At 37.5% G+C, this 24,348-nt stretch overlaps 1 protein-coding gene across 3 annotated transcripts in view; it reads right to left on the bottom strand.

Annotated features, from left to right (window-relative positions):
* Window positions 1–24,348, bottom strand: part of LOC113232179 (putative fatty acyl-CoA reductase CG5065) — a 96,987-nt gene that overhangs the window by 9,208 nt on the left and 63,431 nt on the right. For all 3 annotated transcript variants that reach the window (XM_026466820.1, XM_026466818.1, XM_026466819.1), the window contains 6 exons: window positions 12,517–12,806; window positions 9,474–9,590; window positions 4,994–5,116; window positions 3,289–3,414; window positions 1,914–2,067; window positions 354–455 (listed from right to left, as the gene is read on the bottom strand). In XM_026466820.1, the coding sequence (XP_026322605.1) occupies window positions 354–455; window positions 1,914–2,067; window positions 3,289–3,414; window positions 4,994–5,116; window positions 9,474–9,590; window positions 12,517–12,636 (742 nt within the window). In that variant the 5' untranslated portion in view covers window positions 12,637–12,806. The remainder of the gene's footprint in view (window positions 1–353; window positions 456–1,913; window positions 2,068–3,288; window positions 3,415–4,993; window positions 5,117–9,473; window positions 9,591–12,516; window positions 12,807–24,348) is intronic.

Genomic DNA, 24,348 nt, shown 5'->3' with positions numbered 1-24,348 from the left:
AGCTCTGGCTAGAGATGTCGCTATTAACTGTAATTAAATTTGTATTGAATTGATATTCAATTATTTTTTGTGAAATTACTCCACGAGCTTGTTATGATTATAATACAAAGACCGTTCGGACTTAGAAAAAATTCCTTCGATCCGGCCGGATTCGGACCGACGTCTTCTAGCAAACCGTACCAGACGCTATGCCAACTAAAAATGATTTAGTTATAAATAACACGCGCGTTTGGAACAAATTTTTCTTCAAACATTTTCTTTTAATGTCCTATATAAGGTATCAAATATCAAAACGTCCTTGAACTGTCGTGTTTCAAAGGATTAATAGTCAATTTGTTTATTGATCTACTCACCGATCGATGGTCTAACGATCGCCACAGGCAGGTTACCGCACTCCTTTATCAGCATATCTTCCGCGAGCGCCTTTGTAAATGTATATGTGTTAGGCCTATCACCTGTAAAGCATTAAGCATTAGCTATGAATCAATTTTGGGTGTCTACTCTCATAGTCCGTCCAACATCCGTCCGAAATAATAACTTCAAATAAGAATACTCGATCAAATGCTAAGACAAATGATGCGAATGTGTCTTTTAATTTTGTTGACGTTTGTTCCATCCCTATGTTGTGGATATTTCAAAGATTCGCTTGAAGCGTTACGCTTCCACATTTATATGGTGAACAGCTATGGAATGGAATTCCCTGTATGCAGACTTGTTCCCTGAACGCATCGAGTACATAACCAGAAATAGAGACGAAATAAGGGCCATACATCCCTGGTAACTAATCAGTGTTACATCACTTATAAATATCAACTCTCGTTTGCGCTGAAATAAAGACAGGCCAACAGCTGACCTGTGTGTACGTCTCCGTATATTCCAAAAATATTCTATATTTATTATAATAAGGATAATATCTCTAACAATGGCGTGCTTTTCCATTAGGTGGTGTGGGTAAGACAGCAAAACAAACAAAATGGGAAAAAATAGTTGTCAAACAAATTAAATGACATTTCGTATCTATATCTGGTTATATACTCGATGCCTGAACCTTATAACTTATGCCTTTTCAAGGGGACAGTGAATAATAGGCATTATTTAGATGTGCACGCTCCATCGTCGACCTCATTGTCATTTTCCATCAGGTGAAATGGAGAAAAAGAAAGACAAAACCTATCCTGCTCTCCTTGTCATAACTAACGCATTTTGGTAACTTCCGAGATATTGGCACCAAAACTTTTTTTTCTTTGAAAAATGCCAATTACGCTGATTTTGCTTAAGAGTCGTATTACTTAAACTCGAATTCTCATTTTTCCCGTACTGAATTAGAATCAGAATTATTTTTTTTACAAACGTAATTAGAGCCATTTGAAAAATGTATATCGTATACTATACGTGTTCTATTTAGTTATTCATTTGATATAAAAATAATCACTGTTATATGTAAAGTATTTATTGAATACAGCGGTTTGTTTGTAAAATTTCGAGGTAAGTTTGTATTTCATCTCGAATTTTTATGAATCGTATACTAATCAGTGTATATTCTCAATTTTACTACATATTTTTTCCAAAGTGATTTATTTAACACTTTCATTGTTATGCGGTATCTATCAAAGGCATTTGAGGCTATATTGATTCTTAACAATAAAACGAAAACTAAATAAGATATAAAAAACCGCTTGTAGGGGGTTGTAGATCTCGTTTTAATGATTCTAGATAATAACTCAAATTTGCTAAATATGGCTATTACGTTAGCTATCATAAGGAGAGCAGTATCAGGGTGAGGTTATTGGCACAGGTTGGTTTTGGTCCTTTTAACCGCTGCTGTAAGCGACTAAGGGATCGCTGGACTCTATAGTTTGTGAAATTCGACCGAGATTTGGGCATGTTATGTCGCTGTATTAAAGCGTTCTTACCAACTAAATCGGGCGTGATTCGATCGACGAGCTCGTTGGGCAACGTTTGGACGAGCGTGACCACGTGTTCTGGCTGCGCGGGCGGCGCGTACACCACCTCTTCCACACGCTCTCGCGAACAATTGCAATATGCTGTTGATACATGCACTAACGCCTGAAAACATAAAATCGACAGAGGTTCATTTTTGATTCTATTCAGTTAATAGGATTGCATAATTTAACATTATTTAACTTACTTAAGATGTGGTTTGAAAGAGGCAAAAGAGACAAAAATAGAGAAGGATATGCTAAGGTGGTAAGGGCACATGTAGCGGTTGAATAAATGTAGATGACCCAACAGAAATATATAGAGCTAACGTGGAAGACATCGTTGGAAGAGGACGGCCACGAGGAACATTCTCAGGTCAAATTGAGAGTGTTTTTAAAAAGGCTGGGGTTCCCATTATGTCGTAACGACAGTCAGTTGAGCAGTTTAAAGTGTCGTGGCTTGTATATATTTAAATGAAGTTGTTCACATATTAATTGTCGTTCACGATTTTTTTCACGTTACGACGTCAGACTGTCAAGACAATGGGAAAAGCTGGAACGACAGTCGCCCGACGATAAATAAAACGTCACAGTAAACACGTGACGACAGTTAATCATAGCTACTATTTAATTGTCGTTACGTTTTATTTATCGTAGTCTGCACGTGTTCTGCTCCCTACTTTCCCATCTGTCACCCGCGCCGTAGGCCGTACATCAAACGATTTTGTCGTGAAAAAGATGACGACTGCCGTGAACCGATAAATTATTGTCACGATCCAGTGGGAATAGCTGGGCGCGACAGTCGTTCAACGATAATAATATATACGTGATATGGGAACAAGCTAAAAGCGACAATCAGAGATAAATAAAACGTCACGATATAATGGGGACACGCCCGAAGAGGGCCTATAAGAAAAGATTGATGAATGTAAGTGAGGCAAGAGAGGTATATCAGGATCGTGCTAAGTGGTGATCGATAGTCTCTGCCTACCCCAGTAGCAATCTAAGGGCAAAAATAATTAACTTACATCATGTTCACAATTTTACTAATGACAAGCGAAATGTACCAGTGTTCTAAGTACAACTTAGACTTAGGCAGCTCAAGCTACACATTGACGGATCTTATTCCGTTGCACTGGATGCGATATTCGAAGTGTATAGCTTGATGTGCTGTTGTCTGTGCATTAAAGATAAGCAGCTAGAAATTTAATTAAGAGTAATTCCCAAAATATATGATAACAAAACTGTACCTACTGCTACCTAAAACCGAGTCATAGCCATTTCAGGCGTGCCGCAGGGTTCTAATCTTGGTCCAACACTATTTGTTATTGCTGTTAAGAACACTTACTTCAAGTCCCAGCATACGATGACATAGTTGTACCAACTGCTGCGTGCCGAGCATGTTGATGGTAACAGAGAGTTTCAGTTTCTCGTCGAACTTCACCGTCGCCGCAGAGTGAAACACAACCGACACCTGCACAAGTAATTAAAATTGTATAAGTTTTAATTTTCAACAATCAGTGCCATTTTTTGGGACCCGAAGTATTGGAATGGCAATATCTTCACCACCAATCCATTTATACGTCCCACAGCTTGGTACGGGTCTCTTCTAAAGAAGGTTTGGTTTTAGGCTATAGTCTGCCACGCTGGCCCAATGCAAGTTGTGACTTAAAAAAATTTCAAATTATATTTCGCACATAAATTCCAAGAAACTTAGAGCGAACCATTTTTAGTAGCAGTAGAGCTCCTTGTGAAAGAGTTCGTCTAGGGAAGTACTGCCACCTTACCTATTTCTGCCGCCAAGCAGTTATGTGGGCATTCGGTTTTGAAGGGTGCTGGTGAAATTACAGGTACATGGCAGTGGCAGTTACAAGCACAGTGGCAGTGCCCCTCAGATCTTTGCGATATAGTGTGTTTGTATTAGCGATGGGCGTGTAGCTCACCATCACGCACACGACATGTTTGTCCCGTCACTTGATATTATAAAAAAAATCCGAATTCGAACCCATGGCCTCTGCTTGAGGCTTCTTGGTCACGGCTTTTGTGGTTATATTCCTCAGTTACACATAGTTTTGTGTAAAACATATGTTACATGTGATTTGTATATAGGACCTTTATTTTGCAACCTGTTGTCTTATCTTGTGAGCATAGATTATGCACGCTCGTGACTATATCTGTATTGTACACGTAACAGTTAAACATCCTTCGAAGATAACGGGTAAGTGATATTAAAACTAGTGCAAAATGCATTTATCATATTTACCGCGTGCTAGTCCGACATTGGTTAACCAGTTCCTTTCAGAATTCTGCTTTCACATAGAACCTCTTGGGAAAGTTTTTTATATGATACCTAGTGACGGGACGCACAAGTTGTACATCTGGTAGTAAGCGATATGCATGTCCATAGCAGTTACAATGCCACTCAGAGCTGTAAATCGCAAAGATCTGAGGGGCACTGCCACTGCGCCCGTTGCCCTGAGACGTTACTTGACAAGTCCCATATGCCAGTAATTTCACCAGCACTCTTACCCTTCAAACCGGAAGGCAGTAACACTCACATTATTGCTAGCCGACAGAAATCGGTAAGGCGGCAATACTTCCCTAGACGAACACTTTCACAAGGAGCGTTACTGCTTCTAAAAACTGCTTCTCTTTATCAGTGAGGGTAAAGCTACACCGCGGGATCGGCGGAAACCGATAATGATCTCAAATACCAGCACCTTCAGTTTCTATTTGTAATCAGCTGTCCTTCAGGATGCTTCACCCGTAATAGCCTAATCGGGAACGGAACGGATCTGACATTGTTTATCAACTTAGATGACTTCACTCATCATTTGCTTTTAGTGAAGGAGAAAATATCCTGCACTTCGAAAAAAAAACAACCACTTCGAACACACCTACGGATATAGAGTCGCCAACTCGAGTGGCGAGCAATGGCTCCAAATCCATTTCTTGATCAGCGACCAGCATTTGTAATTCCAAGAAGGCACCGTCTTACAAGTTGAAATTGGGTTTCTTAACATCGAAGACACGTCTGAGAAAGAGGGATTTACCTTTTGACATAGCAAAGCCTGATCTGCAGGACTGATGCCGAGCTCTGGCTCCGTGATGTCACCAACGATGGGCACGATCTTGCTTAGTTCTTGCGGCCGCTCTTTCCGCAGCGTCTCGAAAAGCTGTTGAACAAATGAACACGATTTACTTTAATTATTAATACAAAGATAGAAACATATATATAAAAGTGCCTTCGATCCAGCTGGAGTCGAACCAACGCTTTCGTAATACAGTGGCTGACAACCCAACTGAGCTACAGAACGAACCAATGGACCTTACGAAGTACTTACTCTATGTGCTTGTTTCGGATTTTTGTTTTTGGTTTTTATAACAATTCGGCATAAATTGTAGCGCCATTATGGTAATAAAATATCGTGATATTCAATAAAGTGAATGTTAAAAGACAGAAGTTACGAAGCGCGTCGCCCGCGAACAGACCGCAGAGTGCACGGGCGACGCCCGCCAAGCGCGCGGGTGATTTGCCAGCCCTCTACGCCCGGAAAAAAATCATGTCGGATCTCGCTTGCCTACGAATAAGTATGACCTATTCACATTTGTCGGATGTTGGGGCCGACAACCCGCTCCCAGCTACCCCTTGTTTCTTCCCCAAGGCGCACCCAATATTTTCTTTCCTTAGGTGTCTTTATTCGTTTTCTTAAATAATAATACATTACAACAAGAACTTCGGCAAAGTCCATGGCGCAAAACTGCCTCGCGTAGAGTGTTATAAATTGGCACCAGGTTCGATCGTGGCCGACAACCGATTAGTGTGAACACAGGCGCCGACACCCGATTAAGATCCGGGCCCGACAGCTGACTAGTGGGAACGGGCTGTTAGGGTGGCAAACTAGGGGAAGAAGTTGAGGTCAGTTTGTTTAGTAGTCTGTATTACGATTATTTTTTCTCAACAAATACACAATAAGCAATATATAATACCTAAGTAAGTACCTGTAATAATCTTGAGGCTTTAAGTAAATAGAATAAGGGTTAGATTTCGTTTAATGGTAACCAGTTAAAAAGTTGAAAAGTTTTTGTCCGAAATAACGTTTGTTTGAATTTTCATTACACCGAAAACCGAATTACAACGAAACAGTTGTTCTTTCAGGATACGTTGAATGTTTATTGTAAAGACACGATTAGGTTCGGTTAGGTTAGGTTAAGTTAGGTTTAAAAGAAAAACCATTTTCCTCTCAAAATGGCTCTCGAGGTTATGAATTTCGACCAAACGTTATTTCTGAAAAATATCATTTCGGACTGCTGATAGGTAACCTATAGTTTAATTTATTCAGATTTTTGTCTTTTGCTGTGGCGTTAATGAACATAATGAACTTAATTTGTGTTATCTACCACCTTGTACATAACATTATGGTATGCAATAAAGTATGTATTGAGTATTGATTAAACCGCAAAGATTTGAGTGACACTGTCACTGCGTCTGTCACCTTGAGACATTACTTGACAAGTCCCATGTGCCTGTAATGTCACCAGCACCATTTAAATGTGAAGAAAATATTTTACCATTAAGGGTGGTAAACTAGGGGATGAATCCGGTTTCGTGCGCTTTCCGGTAACCGGTTTCAATAAAACTTGGCAAATAGATGTCATCGCACGAACTTTTGAGGTCGGATATTTTTATTAAAAAAGTTTATAATAAGTAATATTCATACATTAAAACAAGTAGAGATAGATAGTTACTAAGGCACTGAAGCCCTTGAGGGGTTTAAAATGTGTCACGTCCAACAAATTAAAATTAAGTAGTTATTAGCAAGTCTTCACTAAGTAAGTACACAAACGAACAATAAAGAGATAGATAGGTCAACCATGAATTAATTAGAACCTGAAGGCGGGTTTGCGGACCATCGAGTATATAACCAGAAATGGACACGAAATAAGGGCCATCCATCCCTGGCAACTCACCAGGCAAATGGACTTTATATCTCATTTAAATATCAACTCTCGTTTGCGCTGAAATCACAAATTAGAAAGCTGCAATAGTACAGTGCCAACAACTGACCTATGGGTACGTCTCCGTATATTCCAAAAATATTCTGTATTTATTGTAATAAACATATCTCCGACAATGGGGGCTGTTCCATTCGTTATTGTGGAAAAAAAAGGCAAAACACAAAACAAACGGAATCACATTTCATCGGTACTTAACTAGTACATTATGTAATTTTTCAATTTTCGTCCATTATAGCGAAGCTCAAGTTAAACTAGTCACCGATTTATCACCGGCACACTACGTCTCCCTCTCTGTTCAGTTCTCCTCTGCCTCAAAGGTTGTCTGGAAGAGGTCGCTATCAGCGATAAGGCCGCGTCTGCCCACATTAATTTTAATTTGTCTATGTACTGTTTTTGCTTTTTTATGTGAGAGTAATAAAGTGTATTATCTATCTTCTATCTATCTTTCTACCACTCAGAGCTTTAACTCACAAAGATCTGAAGGGCACTGCCACTGAGACGTAAATTGACAAGTCCCATGTGCCTGTAATTTCACCAGCACCCTTACCCTTCAAAATGTAGTGTAATGCTCACAATACTGCTTGGCGACAGAAATAGATAAGGTGGCAGTACTTGCCTGGACGAGTTCTACTGCTACTTTTCGCCAGTCTAGGTAGAAGATGTACAGGGGGCCTACAATAACCTTTCCAAAAATAAATTTATTTCAATGTAAGCTTAAAGTAAGCCTATTATAATATTACTCATATTCGTACCATGACAAACCTATCAACCAAGTAATGTATTATTGCTAAAGTGACTGAAGGAAAGAATGAATTCCCAATATTGTCTATTCCTTTCTAAAAATAGGAAAGAAATAACGCTATATGAACTGTACATATAATGCCAACTCTTTCTTTTTTGATGTTCCGAATCGTGTTATCGTAGTATAGTGTTAAAGTACTTAATATTATTTACATTCAGAGAATTTGAACTGCCAAAAAAGAAAAGTATGTAATAATGAAATCTATTAAAATTACGTTGTTTTTAATTATTTTTCCGCATTTTCATGAAGAAAAAGAAATAAAACAAGCTGAGTCTTGATTGTCACCTTGTGAATTCGGAAATATAGTCTAGTGTTGTGCCGTCTTTTGTTTTAGATTCTCACCTGAGTACTTCGGTGAACCAATCCATCAACACCGGTTAACGTCATAATAGAACTCATCGTTTTTTTTTTATTATTTTTCTTTCCACCGTGACATTGTCAAAATCATCATTTTATGTAATGATGGAGCCATAAAAATAAAAGTGAAGTGAAGTATAGTCCACGGCATGTAATCTTCTAATAAAAAATCTGAACTTCAAGTCTATGATTTTATCTGTGGTTCACATATCGTAAGTGACAGTTCCCTCACCTCCCCCTTTCCGCTGGTCCCCCGTTATGGCAGTTCGTAGACGCCATATTTGGTTTTATGCAAACCAAACTACGCGCTATTACCTGTTGTGGTATAGTCTAGTGTCAACTGTTAGTTTCGTCAAGGAGCATATAGATGTCGCTGTCATAATTTTACGAAATAAACATCGTGTATTTTTATTTAACGAGAAATTATTTCCTATGTGCTGTTAAATAAAAAATAAACAAAATATTGAAGAGATATATGTAAATAAATAAGTTCAACTTAACTTTTACTCATTACAAATCAATATTAAGACAATAATACTGATAATAACATTGTTTCCATTGCATCCTTGTAACTATTTTAAGATTGCTAAATCTGACATAAGAGCAATATTACTTTAATGTTAAAGTCGCGTCGTAGTACGAACTGAGTAAATGAATAGACACAAAGCTGCCGACAAAACATCATAGTTTTAACATTACAATAAGCTTACTATAAGCGCGTCATGGTACGAAAAGTCAATGCAAGGTTAAAGTAATATTGTTTTAAGAGGTTGTGGTAGGCCCCCAGGTTGTTGCTTTCTATAAAACTATTTTATATTGTAATTAAGTTTTACTGAACGTCAGGATGTCTCACCACCATTGTATTAACTTTATTAATTATTTTTGTGTAATTACTCCAATAGTTTATTATAATTATTAAACAAAAATAATTCACTTCGATTCGGTTAAATTTGAACCAAGGTCTCCCAGCAAACCGTGGCAGACGCTATGCCAACAAAGCCACGGAACGAACCAACGGACCTATTATAAAAAAAAGAAAGAGTTGGAGGGTGTAGTATCCGCTACTACAAGTATTAGCGTTGGTATTTGAGTCGCTTACGCACCACCACGTGCTTCCTGGCTGACGGTCGTACACAGACTGACCCCCTCTACAGCCGTATCATATGCCGTGTGCGCTCGAGATAAATCATAGACAATTCGCACACACTGCAGAGGGTGTTATAGATCGTGTCGCTGATCCCAGATAATATACGTTAATTAAACAATTTCGCTAAAAATGTAATTATCACGTTAAATTACATTAGTTTCTGTAGGCAATCTATAATTACTTCCATTATCTTTTAAAATTTCCTTACCGGTGACTGTGTGAGTTCGGTGAGCCGGGAGGCAACATCCTGGCCTCGCTTGGGTCGCATAAGCAGATAGATCTTCTTGATTTTCGGACAACTCCGTAACAGCTTCTCCACTAGCACCTGGAACGACAATAATGACCTACAGACATGTGGGCGGAAGTTTAATCGGATGCAAACAGGCTTAGTTTATATCCAATCAAATCTTTTTTTTATCATATCAAGTGATGGGACGAACAACTCGTGCGACTGATGGTAAGCTTCACGCCTGTCCATAACACTTGCAGTGCCACTCAGAGCTTTGAATCGCAAAGATGTGAGGGGCACTGCCACTGCGCCTGTCACCCTGAGACGTAACTTGACAAGTCTCATGTACGTGTAATTTCATCAGCACCTACCCTTCAAGAGCGGAACACAGTATTGCTGACATTACTACTTGGCGGCAGAAATAGGTAAGGTGTAAGGAATTTGAAAATAACATAATGGACGAAGTGGAAGAAAGCCTACACGGACGAAGATAAATCCAACCGAAACTTTTAGAGCGGTTACACACAGGGACTTTTATAGTATCGATACAAATTTGCATTGCATCGCGACATCTGCGATTAATGGTAGCATTCCGACGTTGGCGACCACGAATGGAGCCCACTGTTTATTATGACTTTGTATCGAGCGCTGACCAACGTGAAGTCGTGCGGCCACTTGCGTTGGTCAGCGCTCGTTACAAAGAAGGATGGCGACATCCCGCGTATTTTATGACCCAGTATTTTTGACGACGTGCATTAAGGAAACCTATAAATACTTGTGATTCATTATCAAAGTATCAAAAAAGCCAATTGAGTATATCCTGTAGAAGTTGGGGTTATAAAGTTGATATAGGTTATGTTTATAACATTGTCCTGTAATTCGCTTCAGATTATTGTTAGTAGTAGCAGAAAACAACACATTTTCAGTTTGTTCCCGAAAATAATAAAGAACTTCTCGAATAGTCACAAATCTGTCAAACTCTGCCACCTTTAATATAACTTATCATGTTCTTCAGCAATGAAAATGAATAAAAATTAAATCTGCCCAAATAACAGAAATCTGCCACAAATGGTCATACTGTCCTCAATATCAATGTGAGGATTCGCTCTGGGCCTTTTGGAGGGAAAAGTGTCGTTTTTAATTTGACTTTCAATTATTTTGTGAAATCTAGTTTAAAGTGGAATAGGATAGTGCTATTGTGCCTTAATCGAAGATTAAAACGCGAAATTATACGAATCTCGAACTAAAATACCCGTATCGGCCCGTTTTAAGGAATCCTGAGTCAATCCAAGCACGCCGCCTCAAATTGCCTATCCTCTTTGTGGTGGCCATATTTACAGAAATATAATTAAACGTTTATGTTTTCGGCTGAAGGACTTTGTTTCCATGGCCAGAAATAATTAAAAAAAAAATCAATGTGACATTGACTTTGATAAGAGATCTCTTGTCAAAACGCACCTTTACAACTTTCATTATCGCTCATTTAACTATTGTCTAAATATGTTTGTCACATTGTGTTTCATTTTTTGCTTTGTGTCACTGATTAATTGATTATTCATTAGGTATTAAAATAACCAATACTTCAGGTAGGTAAACATTCAATCATACTTAATATTAAACGTACATACTAGAACGTTACCTAATCTGTGGTCGAGCTGAATCAATTGCGTTGTGTTCTTGCATCTATTCTAAAATACAATTTTTTATTCCCGACTTCTAAAAATACAGAAAATTATATTAAAAACTAGGCATAAACTGAAACGCAAAATTATACTAGCAAAGTCCATGAACACCTCTTCGTCGTTATTGGGACAGCTTTCGCCATTCTTCTTTATACAAAACAGTGAATTGGGGTCGGTGGTTGTCACTATCGGAATGCCATCTTTATAGGCAGTTGCATTGATGTAAACGCGCGACTGCATCGACGCTTATATTGGATCATTAAAAACGTACACGACCTTAGTCGCACGTGTGTGTAAAGGTAGACGATTAGCGACTACGCCGCAAATGAATAGCTGCAGACACGCTGTTAAAAATCGCCGTGTGTAACCGCTCTTAATCGAAATCGTTTTTTATAGATAAGTAAACTTAAAAATAAAGGCAAAGATTAAAAGTTTTACATTAACATCAAAGGATGTTAATCCAAATTCCACAAAAGGTGACAATTATCGTGAAAGGTGGATCGCCATTTTGTAGGCTTAGAGTGAGACATATATAATACATTTGCCAAATCCCTTATATATAACTGCATTGTTTAACGAGAGACAACTTTATTAGGGTTAGGTGACGCGCGTTGGAACGAAAACGCGAGGACATTCTGAACAGGACCCCGATTCAGCACTTTTCGATATTTTAATCGAATCGTTCGATTGGGTACCGTTCTACAACAGCGTTTACGGAGTTAGTCGGTGAAATAGATTTTAGGAAAAATGAAAATCCTTTTATATACATTTTTAAAACTTTAAAGACCTAAAATATAGGCCTTTAAAGTCTGACTGCACCGGTCTTGCATTAAAATAAATTAATAAAATCGAAAAAACCCGGACTTTATTTAAAATAATAAGAAATTTCCATATTAATTCTGCTTTGTGAATATTAGGAAGTTCGGTAACTTTTATTCGATAACTGTGTTCGAATTTTCGTCATTTCGGTTCGGTTTCGAATACGACAGTTTGATTCGGGTGTTGTGAATAAAAATGAACAGGAATCGTACGATATCAAATCGAATCGGTCGACAACTGAGTTATCGTAAGGTTCTGAATCGACCCCCAGGCCCTGTACTCTTGTTTTACGTCGGAAACAATTGGACGCATGACGGTGAAACAATCGCATGATACGAATAAACCTTCATACTTGACACTGTTTTTTAATTTGGTCGAGAGTAGACCCCTGGTATTTCTCTGAACTCGGCGATACGCGAATCGGCGAACGAGTGTAAGTAAAACATACAAATTTCTGGACGCGTGATTTGAAAATGATCTTTAAATTTTTGTCATCTGAACTTACATTAAGGGTACCTTACCTTTCCCATAAAACCAGTGCCTCCAGTGACGAAAACCGACTTGTCCGCGTAGAACTCAGCCACCGGCACATACTCCTGACTGCCCGGTCCAAAATGTCCGCCGGTAAAACAGGACGCCATCTTGTTTTCCAACAAAATTCAAGCGCCAATCCCTTTAGTTTGAATACTTTGAACTATAGTCATGTGCGTGTTTTATATTTTGCTAAAAAAGTCGAGGAAGATTTGCAATTGATAGGAGGAAGAAAGTAGGTTCAGTTTATTTCAACCGCTCTGGCATGGCTGACTCCCATCTGGAACAAACAAAACATTCAAACTCAGTTTTATTGCCAAAGAAAAGAAATTATACTTGAAATGAATATATTTTTATATCTATCCCTCATTCCGAAGGCAAACGCCTTCAGAAGATAAAATAAAAAACTTTGTGGGTTGCTTTTCATATTAAGTTTATTGAATAGCACGATGTTTCTACTACCATAATATTCATTTTTTTGTGAAATTACTCGACTAGTTTGATAACCGATTTAAAAAAAGGAGGTGGTTCTCAATTTTACTGTATTTTTTTGTGTGTATGTTATGCGACTTGTAAACCGATTTTGGTGATTTTTTCTTTGAAGAGGATACTTCAGTATTGGTCCCATTTAAATTTGAAGAGAATATTCCACCTCTAAGTGTGGCTGTTCACGCGTGAAGATTTATTTTTATAAATAGCGCCTAAACTTTATTATAAGGAGCAATTATTTTAATGGTTGATTTTGCTATTTTCCAATTCAAGGCGTTTTTCTCTCAATATACTTTGAGTAGTGTGATTTTTATTATCTCCTGTGTCAAGTCCCGTATAGTGGCGAACTAGGGGATATTTCAATAAAACTTAGCAAATAGATGTAAATCCACGTACTTGTGAGGTCGGTTTTTTAGTACTCTGTACTGAGATTATTAACAGTTATTAATCGAACACTAAGAAAAATTCCTTCGATCCGGTTGGATTCGAACCAGCGACTTGAGCTCCTCCAACTGAGCTATGGAATGAACCAGCGGACCTTACGAATTTTTCTATGTGCTTGTTGCAGATCTTTGCTTTTGGTTTTTAACGAGTTTTTACATGTCAATCCCCTAGCCGTTTTAATTTTAACTCAGTTTATAATCCAAAGTGAATAGTAAAATTCTTTTGTAAAAACAAGTTCTGAAGCTAGTAAAATGAATTCCAGTTAATGGTTTTTGTATATGTATTACAGCTCCCTGAATCCAAAGACGTCTTGAACATTTTTATTATATCATAGAGACTTTTTGAATTGTTCTAATATTCAAGATACCGTTATAAAGTGACCAGCATCAGAGAACAAGAAATAACCAGCATGCGAAGGTTTCAAACAAATCTTCAAAATTGGTAGCTTAATAAAACCTATCCTAAAACCGATTCACTGCATTGTGGTATATAATACACGTATTGTTAGATTAGTGATTGCATGATCATGATACATCGAATAAATATGTATGACTAAAAGTGACTAGACATGAATAGTTTTATCAAAGTGATAAATATTTCGATATGATGTTTAAAGTAGACATCAGAAAAGTTTTAAAAATGACCTAATTTTAGATAATCTGACAAATACATCATGACTTTAGTGATTGATAACAAATGCTTATCGTTGTCAAGTTATCGGAAAGTCTTATGTAACCAAATTAATGTTCTTTTATATTCTAGAATATAGTATTGAAATCAACATACGGACGTGAATAATATTCATGGTAACAAATGTTTTGGCGTAATGTATAACGTTAATATATAACGTTAGGTATTATTAAATGGATACGTTTCACATCCAAATAGATTTTTTTTCTTTCGTATGTACATATGTTACGCGATGACTCCGGAATTTGTGAATCGATTTTGACGATGTTTTTGAAAAAATGTAAAAGTAGTGGTCCCATTTAAATCTGAAGGAAATATTCTATCTCTAAGGGTGGTAAACTAGGGGATGAGGTCTGCTTATTAGTAGCAGTAGACTTCCTTGTGAAAGAGTTCGTCCTGGGAAGTAATGCCACTTTATTTTCTCGAGAGACGACCCTCCATACCTCCTAAAATATAAGCTCGCGTTGAAATATATCGCTCTACAGAATCACCAAAACTATGTGCCGAAGCAAAGTCAGCTTCATAGTAAAAACGAAAAGGGTATCTCGAATACAGAAACACTATTTCTAATCTGGTCTGTCTGGGCTGCATTTAGTAAACTACGTCGAGTCTTTTCGTCAACCATACCGCAAAGTTTGAAAACGAAGGTTTTTTTAATCAGTGCGTTCTACCTGTTCAGACATACGGAACCGAGACGTGGACACTCACGATACGGTTAGTTCACCAGTTGACAGTCAGCAAGTTATGCTTGGAGTTTCTTTGAAGGACAAGGTACGGAACGAGGTTATTCTACAGAGAATTAAGGTCGTCGACATAGCTGCTAGAATAAGCAAGCTGAAGTGGTAGTGGGCTGCCATATCTGTCGAAGAACCGGTAACCGATGAGGGTATCGAGTTCTTGAGTGGAGACCACGGCTCAGCAAACGTAGTGAAGGACGCCCTCCGGCCAGATGGAGTGACGATTTGCGAAAGGCTGCTGGCAGCAGATAGATACAACGATCTGAGGACCGAGCGAGATGGCGCGCATTGGGAGAGGCCTATGTCCAGCAGTGAACTACGACAGGCCGTTGATGATGATGAATCTGGTTATTCATAACGTAGTGATCTTTTTTATGGATGTAATCAATATATGAACACGTTCTGTATTTTAATTCATTCTCACCTAAACTTCGTTGATAAATAACTTCAAATTGAATCACACTTTGCCGTGATTATACCACGTCGATTTCAAATATTCTCGTAATACAATTTCACGATTTTTCAAGAAGGAACACCACTTTGTACATAAATATATCAACCCACAGGAACGTTGTGAAAACTGTAAAGAAATTACACAGGGTAACGACAGTGTATACCTGACGCATTAACAACTAAAACAAATCTTATAATTATGTAAGTATGGAATAAAATACATTTTTACTTTAAAGAAAAAATGCCTCACCACCAGATTTGGGTTAAAAACTAACTATTCCTTTTTTACTCAGCTGCGGTACGTCACTTTACTCCAAGTTCGTCTCAAATAACTTATACTTCGTTCTAGAGGACATCATGTAGTTGTTAACATATCATTTAGGGCTACTTCCTACACTACTATGCATGTGTATTTACGAGTAAATCACGTAAATTCATTGATTAATTACAATAAAGATAATATGACAGCTTATGTTAAATAACCTCATAAACCGAGAGAGAAACTTTCAGTTTGATTTTTTCTTTAGCCAGTAACGAAACTTCGCAAGAGTTTGAATTAAAACTTTGTCTTCGCAAAAAGTTTTTATGGTACTAATAAATTTTGTTTTCTATATTACGTTTATTATGTCTACCTCCATAACAAGTTTACTATATTTATGTAAAAAAGATGTTTATAATGTACTGGCTTTATTTATCGAAAATAATAATTATCAAGCTTTAATATGTATACCGATGTATAATAGCTACCAACCCACCCAACCTACCACATCCTTTTTCATCCAAATTCCGTACCTCTTCCACAATCTGTAATTCTGCTTTCCCAACCCTTTTATTGGCTAAATGCGAAGGTAAAGCCATTAATATTAAAAAAAAAACTAATGTGACGGGCGTCCCGTTCTGAATGAGCATTCTTCGGCCGAGTGTCAAGCAGTCAACAACCCCTGAGGATGCCTCGTGCAGAGGCGAAACATGTGTCGGGTATATTTTTAGTGGTTTGTGACTGTAGTTACGATTGGGTATTTTATTAATTTTATGCGTAGGGAGGGTGGGAAAATAACTGCATGAAAAAAATACACAACACAAGCGCAGCTATTTTGCACGATTCAACCTTCATTGGGTTCGCGGAGTAGCAAATGAATTTACATCCATTTTTATTACCATGGACTTCCGCAAAGTAACGCCTGAATCTATTAACTAATTTGTGTGGTTGTCAGGCACATTATTATTATTAATATAGACTGGGCTTATCAAATCGCCCGTAACATATACACATACTTAATCATCAAATGATACACCGTATGCTACGATAGATTACGTTAGAAATTTGATAAAATGTATCGATACCTTGATGTCGAAGTAAGGACCTTTGAGCCGGATATAAAAAAGCACGCTTTGGATTTACGATATGATATGGTTATTATCATAATTGGGAACCTGTAGTAGAAGAGAAGAACTGCTTGTTAAAGAGTTCGTCCAGGGAAGTACTGCCACCTTACCTATTTCTGCCGTTAAGGATGCAATTGGAAATTGTGCCAAGAGTAGGGCTTGCAATTCCGATATCCGAATATTCGTTTTATTCGAATATCCGTCAAATTTGGTATACGGATTTTGCACTCGTCGTCGGATAATTCGAATAATATGTAAACACGTCTGGCAAGGTTTGCTAGAAGACGTCGGTTTGAATCCGGCCGGATCTAAGGAATTTTTCCTAAGTGTTCGTTCATCAGTCCAGCGTAGTAACCGTTCGGCTATGGAGGCAGTTAATCTTTCATCATGTTTAAAAAAATTGGTTCATCATGAGGTGAATTGTCCTCACTTGCTTTAAAAACTCAAATTGAGTGTTCCCATCCTCGTAACAAAACTACTCCGTTTAGTGTTCCATTTCGGAAAACCTTATCTGGCTCAAATTCGTTACAATGTTATGTAGGTCGGTAAATAATTACAGTGACATTAATTTGAAGAATTGTTAATGGTTTTATTACCCTACTGTAATAGAAAGGATAAGTCGTTTAACAGATACCATTCATCGATACAAATAATTTGTCTTCAACTATAATAAAATACAACAAGGATGTAAAATTTCATAGAATTATTTGACTAGCTAAGTAGAATTTAGGTCACGGCTATTCTACCCCATTATTTTATGATTAAATTGTTAATCCGGATACAAATACACTATACTTACTTACTGTTAATGATTACCCTAATAGCTAACCTAATATCATACCATCCTAATAATATTAATATTTTATATGTTAAAATAATTGGCGTAATTGGTATTACTTATTATTGTAAAATATCAACTGATAATTTTTATTTTTGTAATAATAAGAAGGTTTTTTAAAGATTGATAGTTTATTAAAACCAATTTATTAAATATTAATTTTATCCGTTTTATTCGGATAAAAGATTTTTATATTATTCGAATTATCCAAATACCAAAAAATGGGAGAATATTGCAAGCCCGCATTACGCCGATATTTGACAATAAAAGTGAAGCTGCAGAGCCTTAAGGCTTGGCCGTAAAGTTGCCTACTTATGAGTATTCTACAGGATATGTCACGGCGAGTGTGCGTAGGATTTACACGATTTAATTCCTCCTTCGATTTAGGTGTGCATGTCCCATCGTCGACTTCATCGTAACTTTCCATCAAGTGAGATGGAAGTCAAAGCTCAGGTCCGAAGCAGCATGGAGTACTGTTCGCACCTTTGGGACGGCTCTGCCAAGTACTTGCTCGATGCCCTAGATGGACTGCAGCGCTACGCCTTCCGTGTTGTCAACGATCCTCATGTAACTGAGCATGCGGAGTCGTTACAGCTTCGCAAAGATGTAGCGTCTCTTAGCGTATTCTATCGCCTGTACCACGGTGAGTGCTCTGAAGAGTTATTCAACCTTATCCCTTCCTCCCCTTTCCATCAGCGGACCACCCGTGCCGGACTGCGTTGCCACAGTTGGACGGTCAGTTCAATACCGTCCCGCACTAAAAAGTTTGGCAATTCGTTTTTATGCCGAACCATCAAATTGTGGAACCAACTCCCGGCGCATGTATTCCTTCCCCTCTATAACATCGGGTCCTTCAAACGTAGTGTGAAGAAGCATTTGGCCAGACCGGCAAAATGATAGTGACGGAGTGAAGATATTTGTGTTTTCCATCCGTTACTCTCATCTCTGGACTATATTCGCACATTCCATCAGGCGCAGTGCAGTCATTATACCGAGTCACAATAAAAAAAAAAGTCAAATGCGCACTTATTGTTTAATTAAAAAAAAAGTACTAATGTGATCATTACTGCGTTTCGCTTTTGAAGGTTAAGAGTGCTGGTGAAATTACAAAGACATGGGGCTTTTCATATTATGTGTCAGGTTGACAGGCGAAGTGGCAGTGCCCTTCAGATCTTTGCGATATAAAGCACTGAGTGATACTGCAACTGCTATGGAGAGGCGTATCGCTTAACACCCGGCGCACGACGTGTCCGTCCGCTCTCTTGGTATCATAAAAAAAATATCTGGTGTTCTAATTGTTTATCTAGTTCAATAATCAACTTTCATAATCGAGTCTATACTAAAATATGGCTGAATTCGATAACACAAATAATCTCAGTACAGAGACTAAAAAACCGACCTCAAAAGTTCGAGGATTTACATCTATTTGCCAAGTTTTATTGGCCGTTACCGCATATTGCGCGAAACCGGATTCATCCCCTAGTTTGCCACCCTTAGAAGTGGAATATTTTCTTCAAATTTAAATGGGACCACTATTGAGGTACTCTCTTTCCAACAACAAAAGAATCATCAAAATCGGTTTACAAATGCCGCAAAAACGGAGTTATCGCATAACATACATACAAAAAAAAATACAGTCGACTTGAGCTTAGAGTCCTATTATGCTTTAAGGAATTGAGAACATCCTCTTTTTTCGAAGTAGTTGACCAACTATGATTGCTTAGTATTCGTGGAGAAACACGGTCCTTCGAGCCGGATAGGAAAAATCGTCCGAAATATTCATAGAGTTAAGTTACAGTCTTACGTAACATAGGATATGATGAGTTAAGATAACGATAACACGTATCTTGCTTTCAAAGTTATCTTCATGCGTGTCTATAGTGTCCACCTGTTCATTTCATTTGAAATTTAAAACAAAATTGTGATAAAATATTTTTAATATCTAAAACACGTGATTTTAAACAAGGTCATTTTAAGATTGTTTCAAGACAGTAAGAGTGGTTACACGATGCAAACTCGATGCAATAGCGATACTGTCGCTAATCGTCTACGTTTACACTTGCGCGACAATTTATGCAGCGATGCGAACGCTAGTCGCAGTGTGTAAACCACTCTAAGACCGTAGTAAAAGCACGTGTAAATATATAGATTCGTTCGGAACGTAAGGTTATTACATTACGCACACAATAATAAACACGTCTACTATTAGATGTCATTTGTTTAAACACCAAGCAACCGCTTCAATTCTATAATAATCGAGTTTATAACCAGAAATAGAAACGAAATGTCATTTAATTTGTTTGAAAACTATTTTGCCAAATCATTACTGTGACAACTGTCGTCAATTGTTTCACTTCAAATCAACCAGTTTAACTTGAGCTTTGCTATAATGAATGATAATTGCAATTACATATTTAACATTTAATTACCGATGAAATATGATTCCGTTTGTAATTGGATGTTTTGCTGTTTTTCCCACACCACCGAATGGAACAGCCCCCATTTTAGAGATGTTACCGTTATTACAACAAACACAGAATATTTTTGGAATATACGGAGATCAATACACACAGGTCAGTTATTGGCGCTGTACTATTTCAGCTTTCTAATTTGTGGTTTCAGCGCAAGCAAGAGTTGATATTTAAAAATGATATAAGGTCCATTTGCCTAATGATTTGCCAGAGATGGATGGCCCTTAATTCGTCTCTATTTCTGGTTATATTCTCGATGTCTATAATGAATGACACGAGAGACGACCGACGCTATGCAATGAGAGTCCATCGCGAGATTATTCGAATGTGTGCGTTCGTACTAGGGTTCTTGCGAATATTCGTATCCGCATCAGCGTGACCTCGCAAAAGGCACGCCGGAATAATTTCCATACCATCCAGAAACAGGCTGTAAGCCGAAAAAGCTGCTCAACTGTTGTTTTTTAAAATATAAATTCCACAAGATTAGGTTAGTCACATTACTGCTTGGCGGCACAAATAGGTAAGGTGGCAGGATTTCCCTGGACGAACTCCATCACAAAGAGCTTTGTTACTGATTTTTACGACTTTCATGTGATAAAAACACTTTTGAAGTATGATCACATGTGACATTATTATACTAAGTGCGTTTGTGCACTACGTCCGATTCATATCAGTTCTGAATCTAAGAAATGACGTCACGGGGATCACGTCGATGAGTCACGGGGATCATTTCGTATCATAATCGTATTTTCTCGTCGGACTTAGTCAACATCAACATCATATACGTTACTCTGATAGTAAGTAGCTATAGCACCTATGTTATGGAAATCGGAAACACCGACGGTACCACAAACACCCAAACCCGAGACAATACAGAAAAGTTAGGTTTCGACACTCACCCGGCCGGTGATCGAACCCGGGACCTCAGAGATAGCGACAACGTGAAACCCTTAGAATAATAACACATAGAATGATAGTTTCATATCAAACGAACTGTCACAAGTGAGGCAAAAATCAAATTATGTAGGCTAGTTTTAGTAGTAGGTTAATTTTCGATTTTAGTGAATATTTATATAAAAATATAAGTTGAAACGCGTTACTTCCTTGTGGAATGTGATTTTAGTATCTATTTTATGTTTGTCTGACGTATTTTTATACTCATTTACCGCACATTTCGTCATTTTTAGCTAAAACTCTTGATCTGGTCGCGGTGCAAGTTGACCTTGAGCACTGAAGGCCCGCCCGCTCGTGTAGGCCCATTGGGTGCGCTTCAATTTGCCTCAATTAGCGTGTGCGGGCTAGGTTTCTATGCGTTATTATTCTAAGGTGAAACCTATGTGCAAGCCACTCGACCACAGAGGCCGTCTTAGTGCACAAGCGACATCCGAAGTGTGTTCGAGATTTCCAGATTTATATAGCCTCGGATTCGGAATGAGTAAGAAACGAATGCAGTCAAGTCACCCCATAGTAGACGTGTATTGAACAGTGTTTCATATGATACAGAAACAAAAATTGACTATGAACTGTTCTCCCGGAATGTATAAAAATATATTCATTTTGAAATCAGGTCACACTACAGTCATCTATTCCGAGATAACACAAAGGTTTCTCGGCAGCCATCTTGGATTAGCCTGTAATAGAACCGGGCTCGGGGTTTAGTTATTTTTAAGGTCCACGTTGAACCCAAATATTACGTCATGCTTTGTTTTTGTGTTCGCTAGAAGAAATAAAGACCCGAAGATTCTGGATTATCATTGTAATTCCAGAAAGAAATGTTAAAATATACGGCTAAATAATAAATCATAATAAATTTATTCATAGAACTTAAACGTTACAAAGTATAAAAAGTGCATAATAAAACGTACAATAGTTCAAATGTATCAGATAAAGTAACGACTATTATAAATTCAGTTATGACATGGTAGCAAAAACATAATTTAAGAATTAATTATATTCAAAGACGAAAATAATGGTCTTCGGTCTCTACAACGGGGTTCAAATTGGATCAGTTATTGAATCAACAATACTATGATAAACATGTAACTTGGAAAACACGTACAAAAAGTCGCTACTAAGATATCTAGATTTACATACGCTCCACGAGAAATAACCAAATCCACAGACCTCTACTGCTCTCTCTCTGTTTATTATGCGTTTGCATTGTCATGGTTGACTTATGGTATAATACTGTGGGGCAATAGTGCCATCTCTATTTGTGTTGCAAAAAAAACTAATCAGATTAATAGCAAACATTAAAGAGATAGTTGCCGACCTCACTTCCTGAAGCACAAGTTACTCACGCTGCCCTGAATATATATATATATAACATTTCTAAACCAGAATTTTTTTAGACGCCCCGTCAAGACATTAAATCAAAATTTTTAATACGTCACAAAAATAGATTAATGCTTCCAATGTCAAGATTAACTCTACATTCCTCTAGCCCACATGTCAAGGCTATAAAAATTTATAATCAACTACCTGATGCACTGAAAAACGACAGAGAGAAACTAATTATGTTTTTATTTTTAAAAAAACTAAAAGAATTATTAATAAATAAATGCTATTATGACATTAAGGAATTTTTGAACGGAACTCTTTACCAAAAAGTTATTGCATTTGAAAACAGCTCTTACTCTGTTCTTTTCTATTTTGTTGTGGCCGAAAGGGTCCACGATGTGTGAACTTTCTATTATACAATAACACCTTGTATACCATTGTGGAACGCAACAAAGATATTGTAATGTACTGCAGCCATTATCAGAACATATGAAAGCTGGCACTTAAAAAAAAGAAAACTTGTGCTTTAAGTACCAGCAACCTTCCAGTGTCACAGAGATATAAACGATACAACCTTCCAGTGTCAGAGAGATATATCTTTTATTCGGAAAAGTTATTAAACAGGTAAAATAAAGTTCAACGCTCGATTGTAACAACAATATGTATGTTGTAAAAACAATATTAACTTGTAACAAGAGAGTAGAGTGAGAATTACACGAATGTGTCGATATCCACGGGATAGGGATTTTAATGTGCAATTGTGTGTGTGTGTGTGTGTGTGTGTGTGTGTGTGTGTGTGTGTGTGTGTGTGTGTGTGTGTTTGTGTGTGTATGCGTGTGTGAGTGAGTGTGAATGTATGTGTGTCAAATGTGACCATGAACTTTTTATTAAAAAAAAACTGACTTAAAAGTATGTGGAACATCTATTAGCCAAGTCTTATTGAAAACGGTTAACGGAAAATGGGTCAATGGGTGATGAAAGAGACTCAGTCTTTTAAGGCCTTTTAAAAGACCTCGATTTTCATAAGACTAAAACTGAAGACTAATTCGAATTGAAGTCTTTTAACCCTAGGAACCTTAAAAGACTTATAGGACTAAAAGGACTAAAAAGATATATATACAGCCTGTACTTAATAGCCTCGGGAGTCGCGAGTCATGAGCCGTATGGCGTGATTTTATTTCTACCCACAAGGTATTTATTTTACGATTTTTATTATAAGTAAATAAACGTGATTAGTTACTACATACTACTTGCGTCATTTTTATTTATAAACTTCGGGTTTAATAAGACATAAAATAGGTATAAGTCCTTTGCAAGCAACTCGAGTCGTTTATGTCTTTCGTCGTTCAAGTCGTTTAAATAGTTTAAGTCTTTTGAATCTTTTAGTATAACGACTGAGTCTTGTTAATAAAAACTCAAACCCCCAATCATTGACTTACAATTATATGGACGTCGGGTCCGCGCTAAAAAGTGTCCGCCCTTGTAAGGCGCTAAAATCGTATACAGAGCGCCAAACTCCGCTTTAGTCTTCATTTGTTCTACTGACAGCGCGATACTGCGATGACATTACAATTTAAATTTCGAATAGGTTGACTTGGGACATTTTTTTCGTGGTTTTTGTATTAGACCCGTCGTCCATTTATTTGTAAGTCAATGCCCCCAGTCTTAATTTTAGAGTCGAGTCCTTTAAAATCGAGTCGAGTCGTTATGAAACGCCTTAAAAAACTGAATCTCTTTCATCACTTCGTCTCCTAATTTGTCACCTTTTGAGGTGGAACATTTTCTTCAAATTTAAATGGGACCACAATTGAGGTACCCTCTTTCCAACAAATCAAGAATCATCAAAATCACTTTTTTGTTCACAAATATACACATAAAATGAGTCGAACTGAGAACCTCCTTTTTCTGAAATCGGTTAAAAACGAATATAGGCGATTTAAAAGCTAAAGAACTGCCAATTTGATTGCTTTGCAAATGGTGCAAGGCGCTATTTACTGTGAAGAATTTTGCAGGATCGTAAATATTTAGGTGTGA

Source organism: Hyposmocoma kahamanoa, unplaced genomic scaffold, assembly GCF_003589595.1.
Source record: "Hyposmocoma kahamanoa isolate Upper Pololo Valley unplaced genomic scaffold, ASM358959v1 67, whole genome shotgun sequence".
Taxonomy (NCBI): Eukaryota; Metazoa; Arthropoda; class Insecta; order Lepidoptera; family Cosmopterigidae; genus Hyposmocoma; species Hyposmocoma kahamanoa.
The sequence above is the reverse complement of the archived record's forward strand: the minus strand, read 5'-3'. Positions and strand labels throughout refer to the sequence as shown.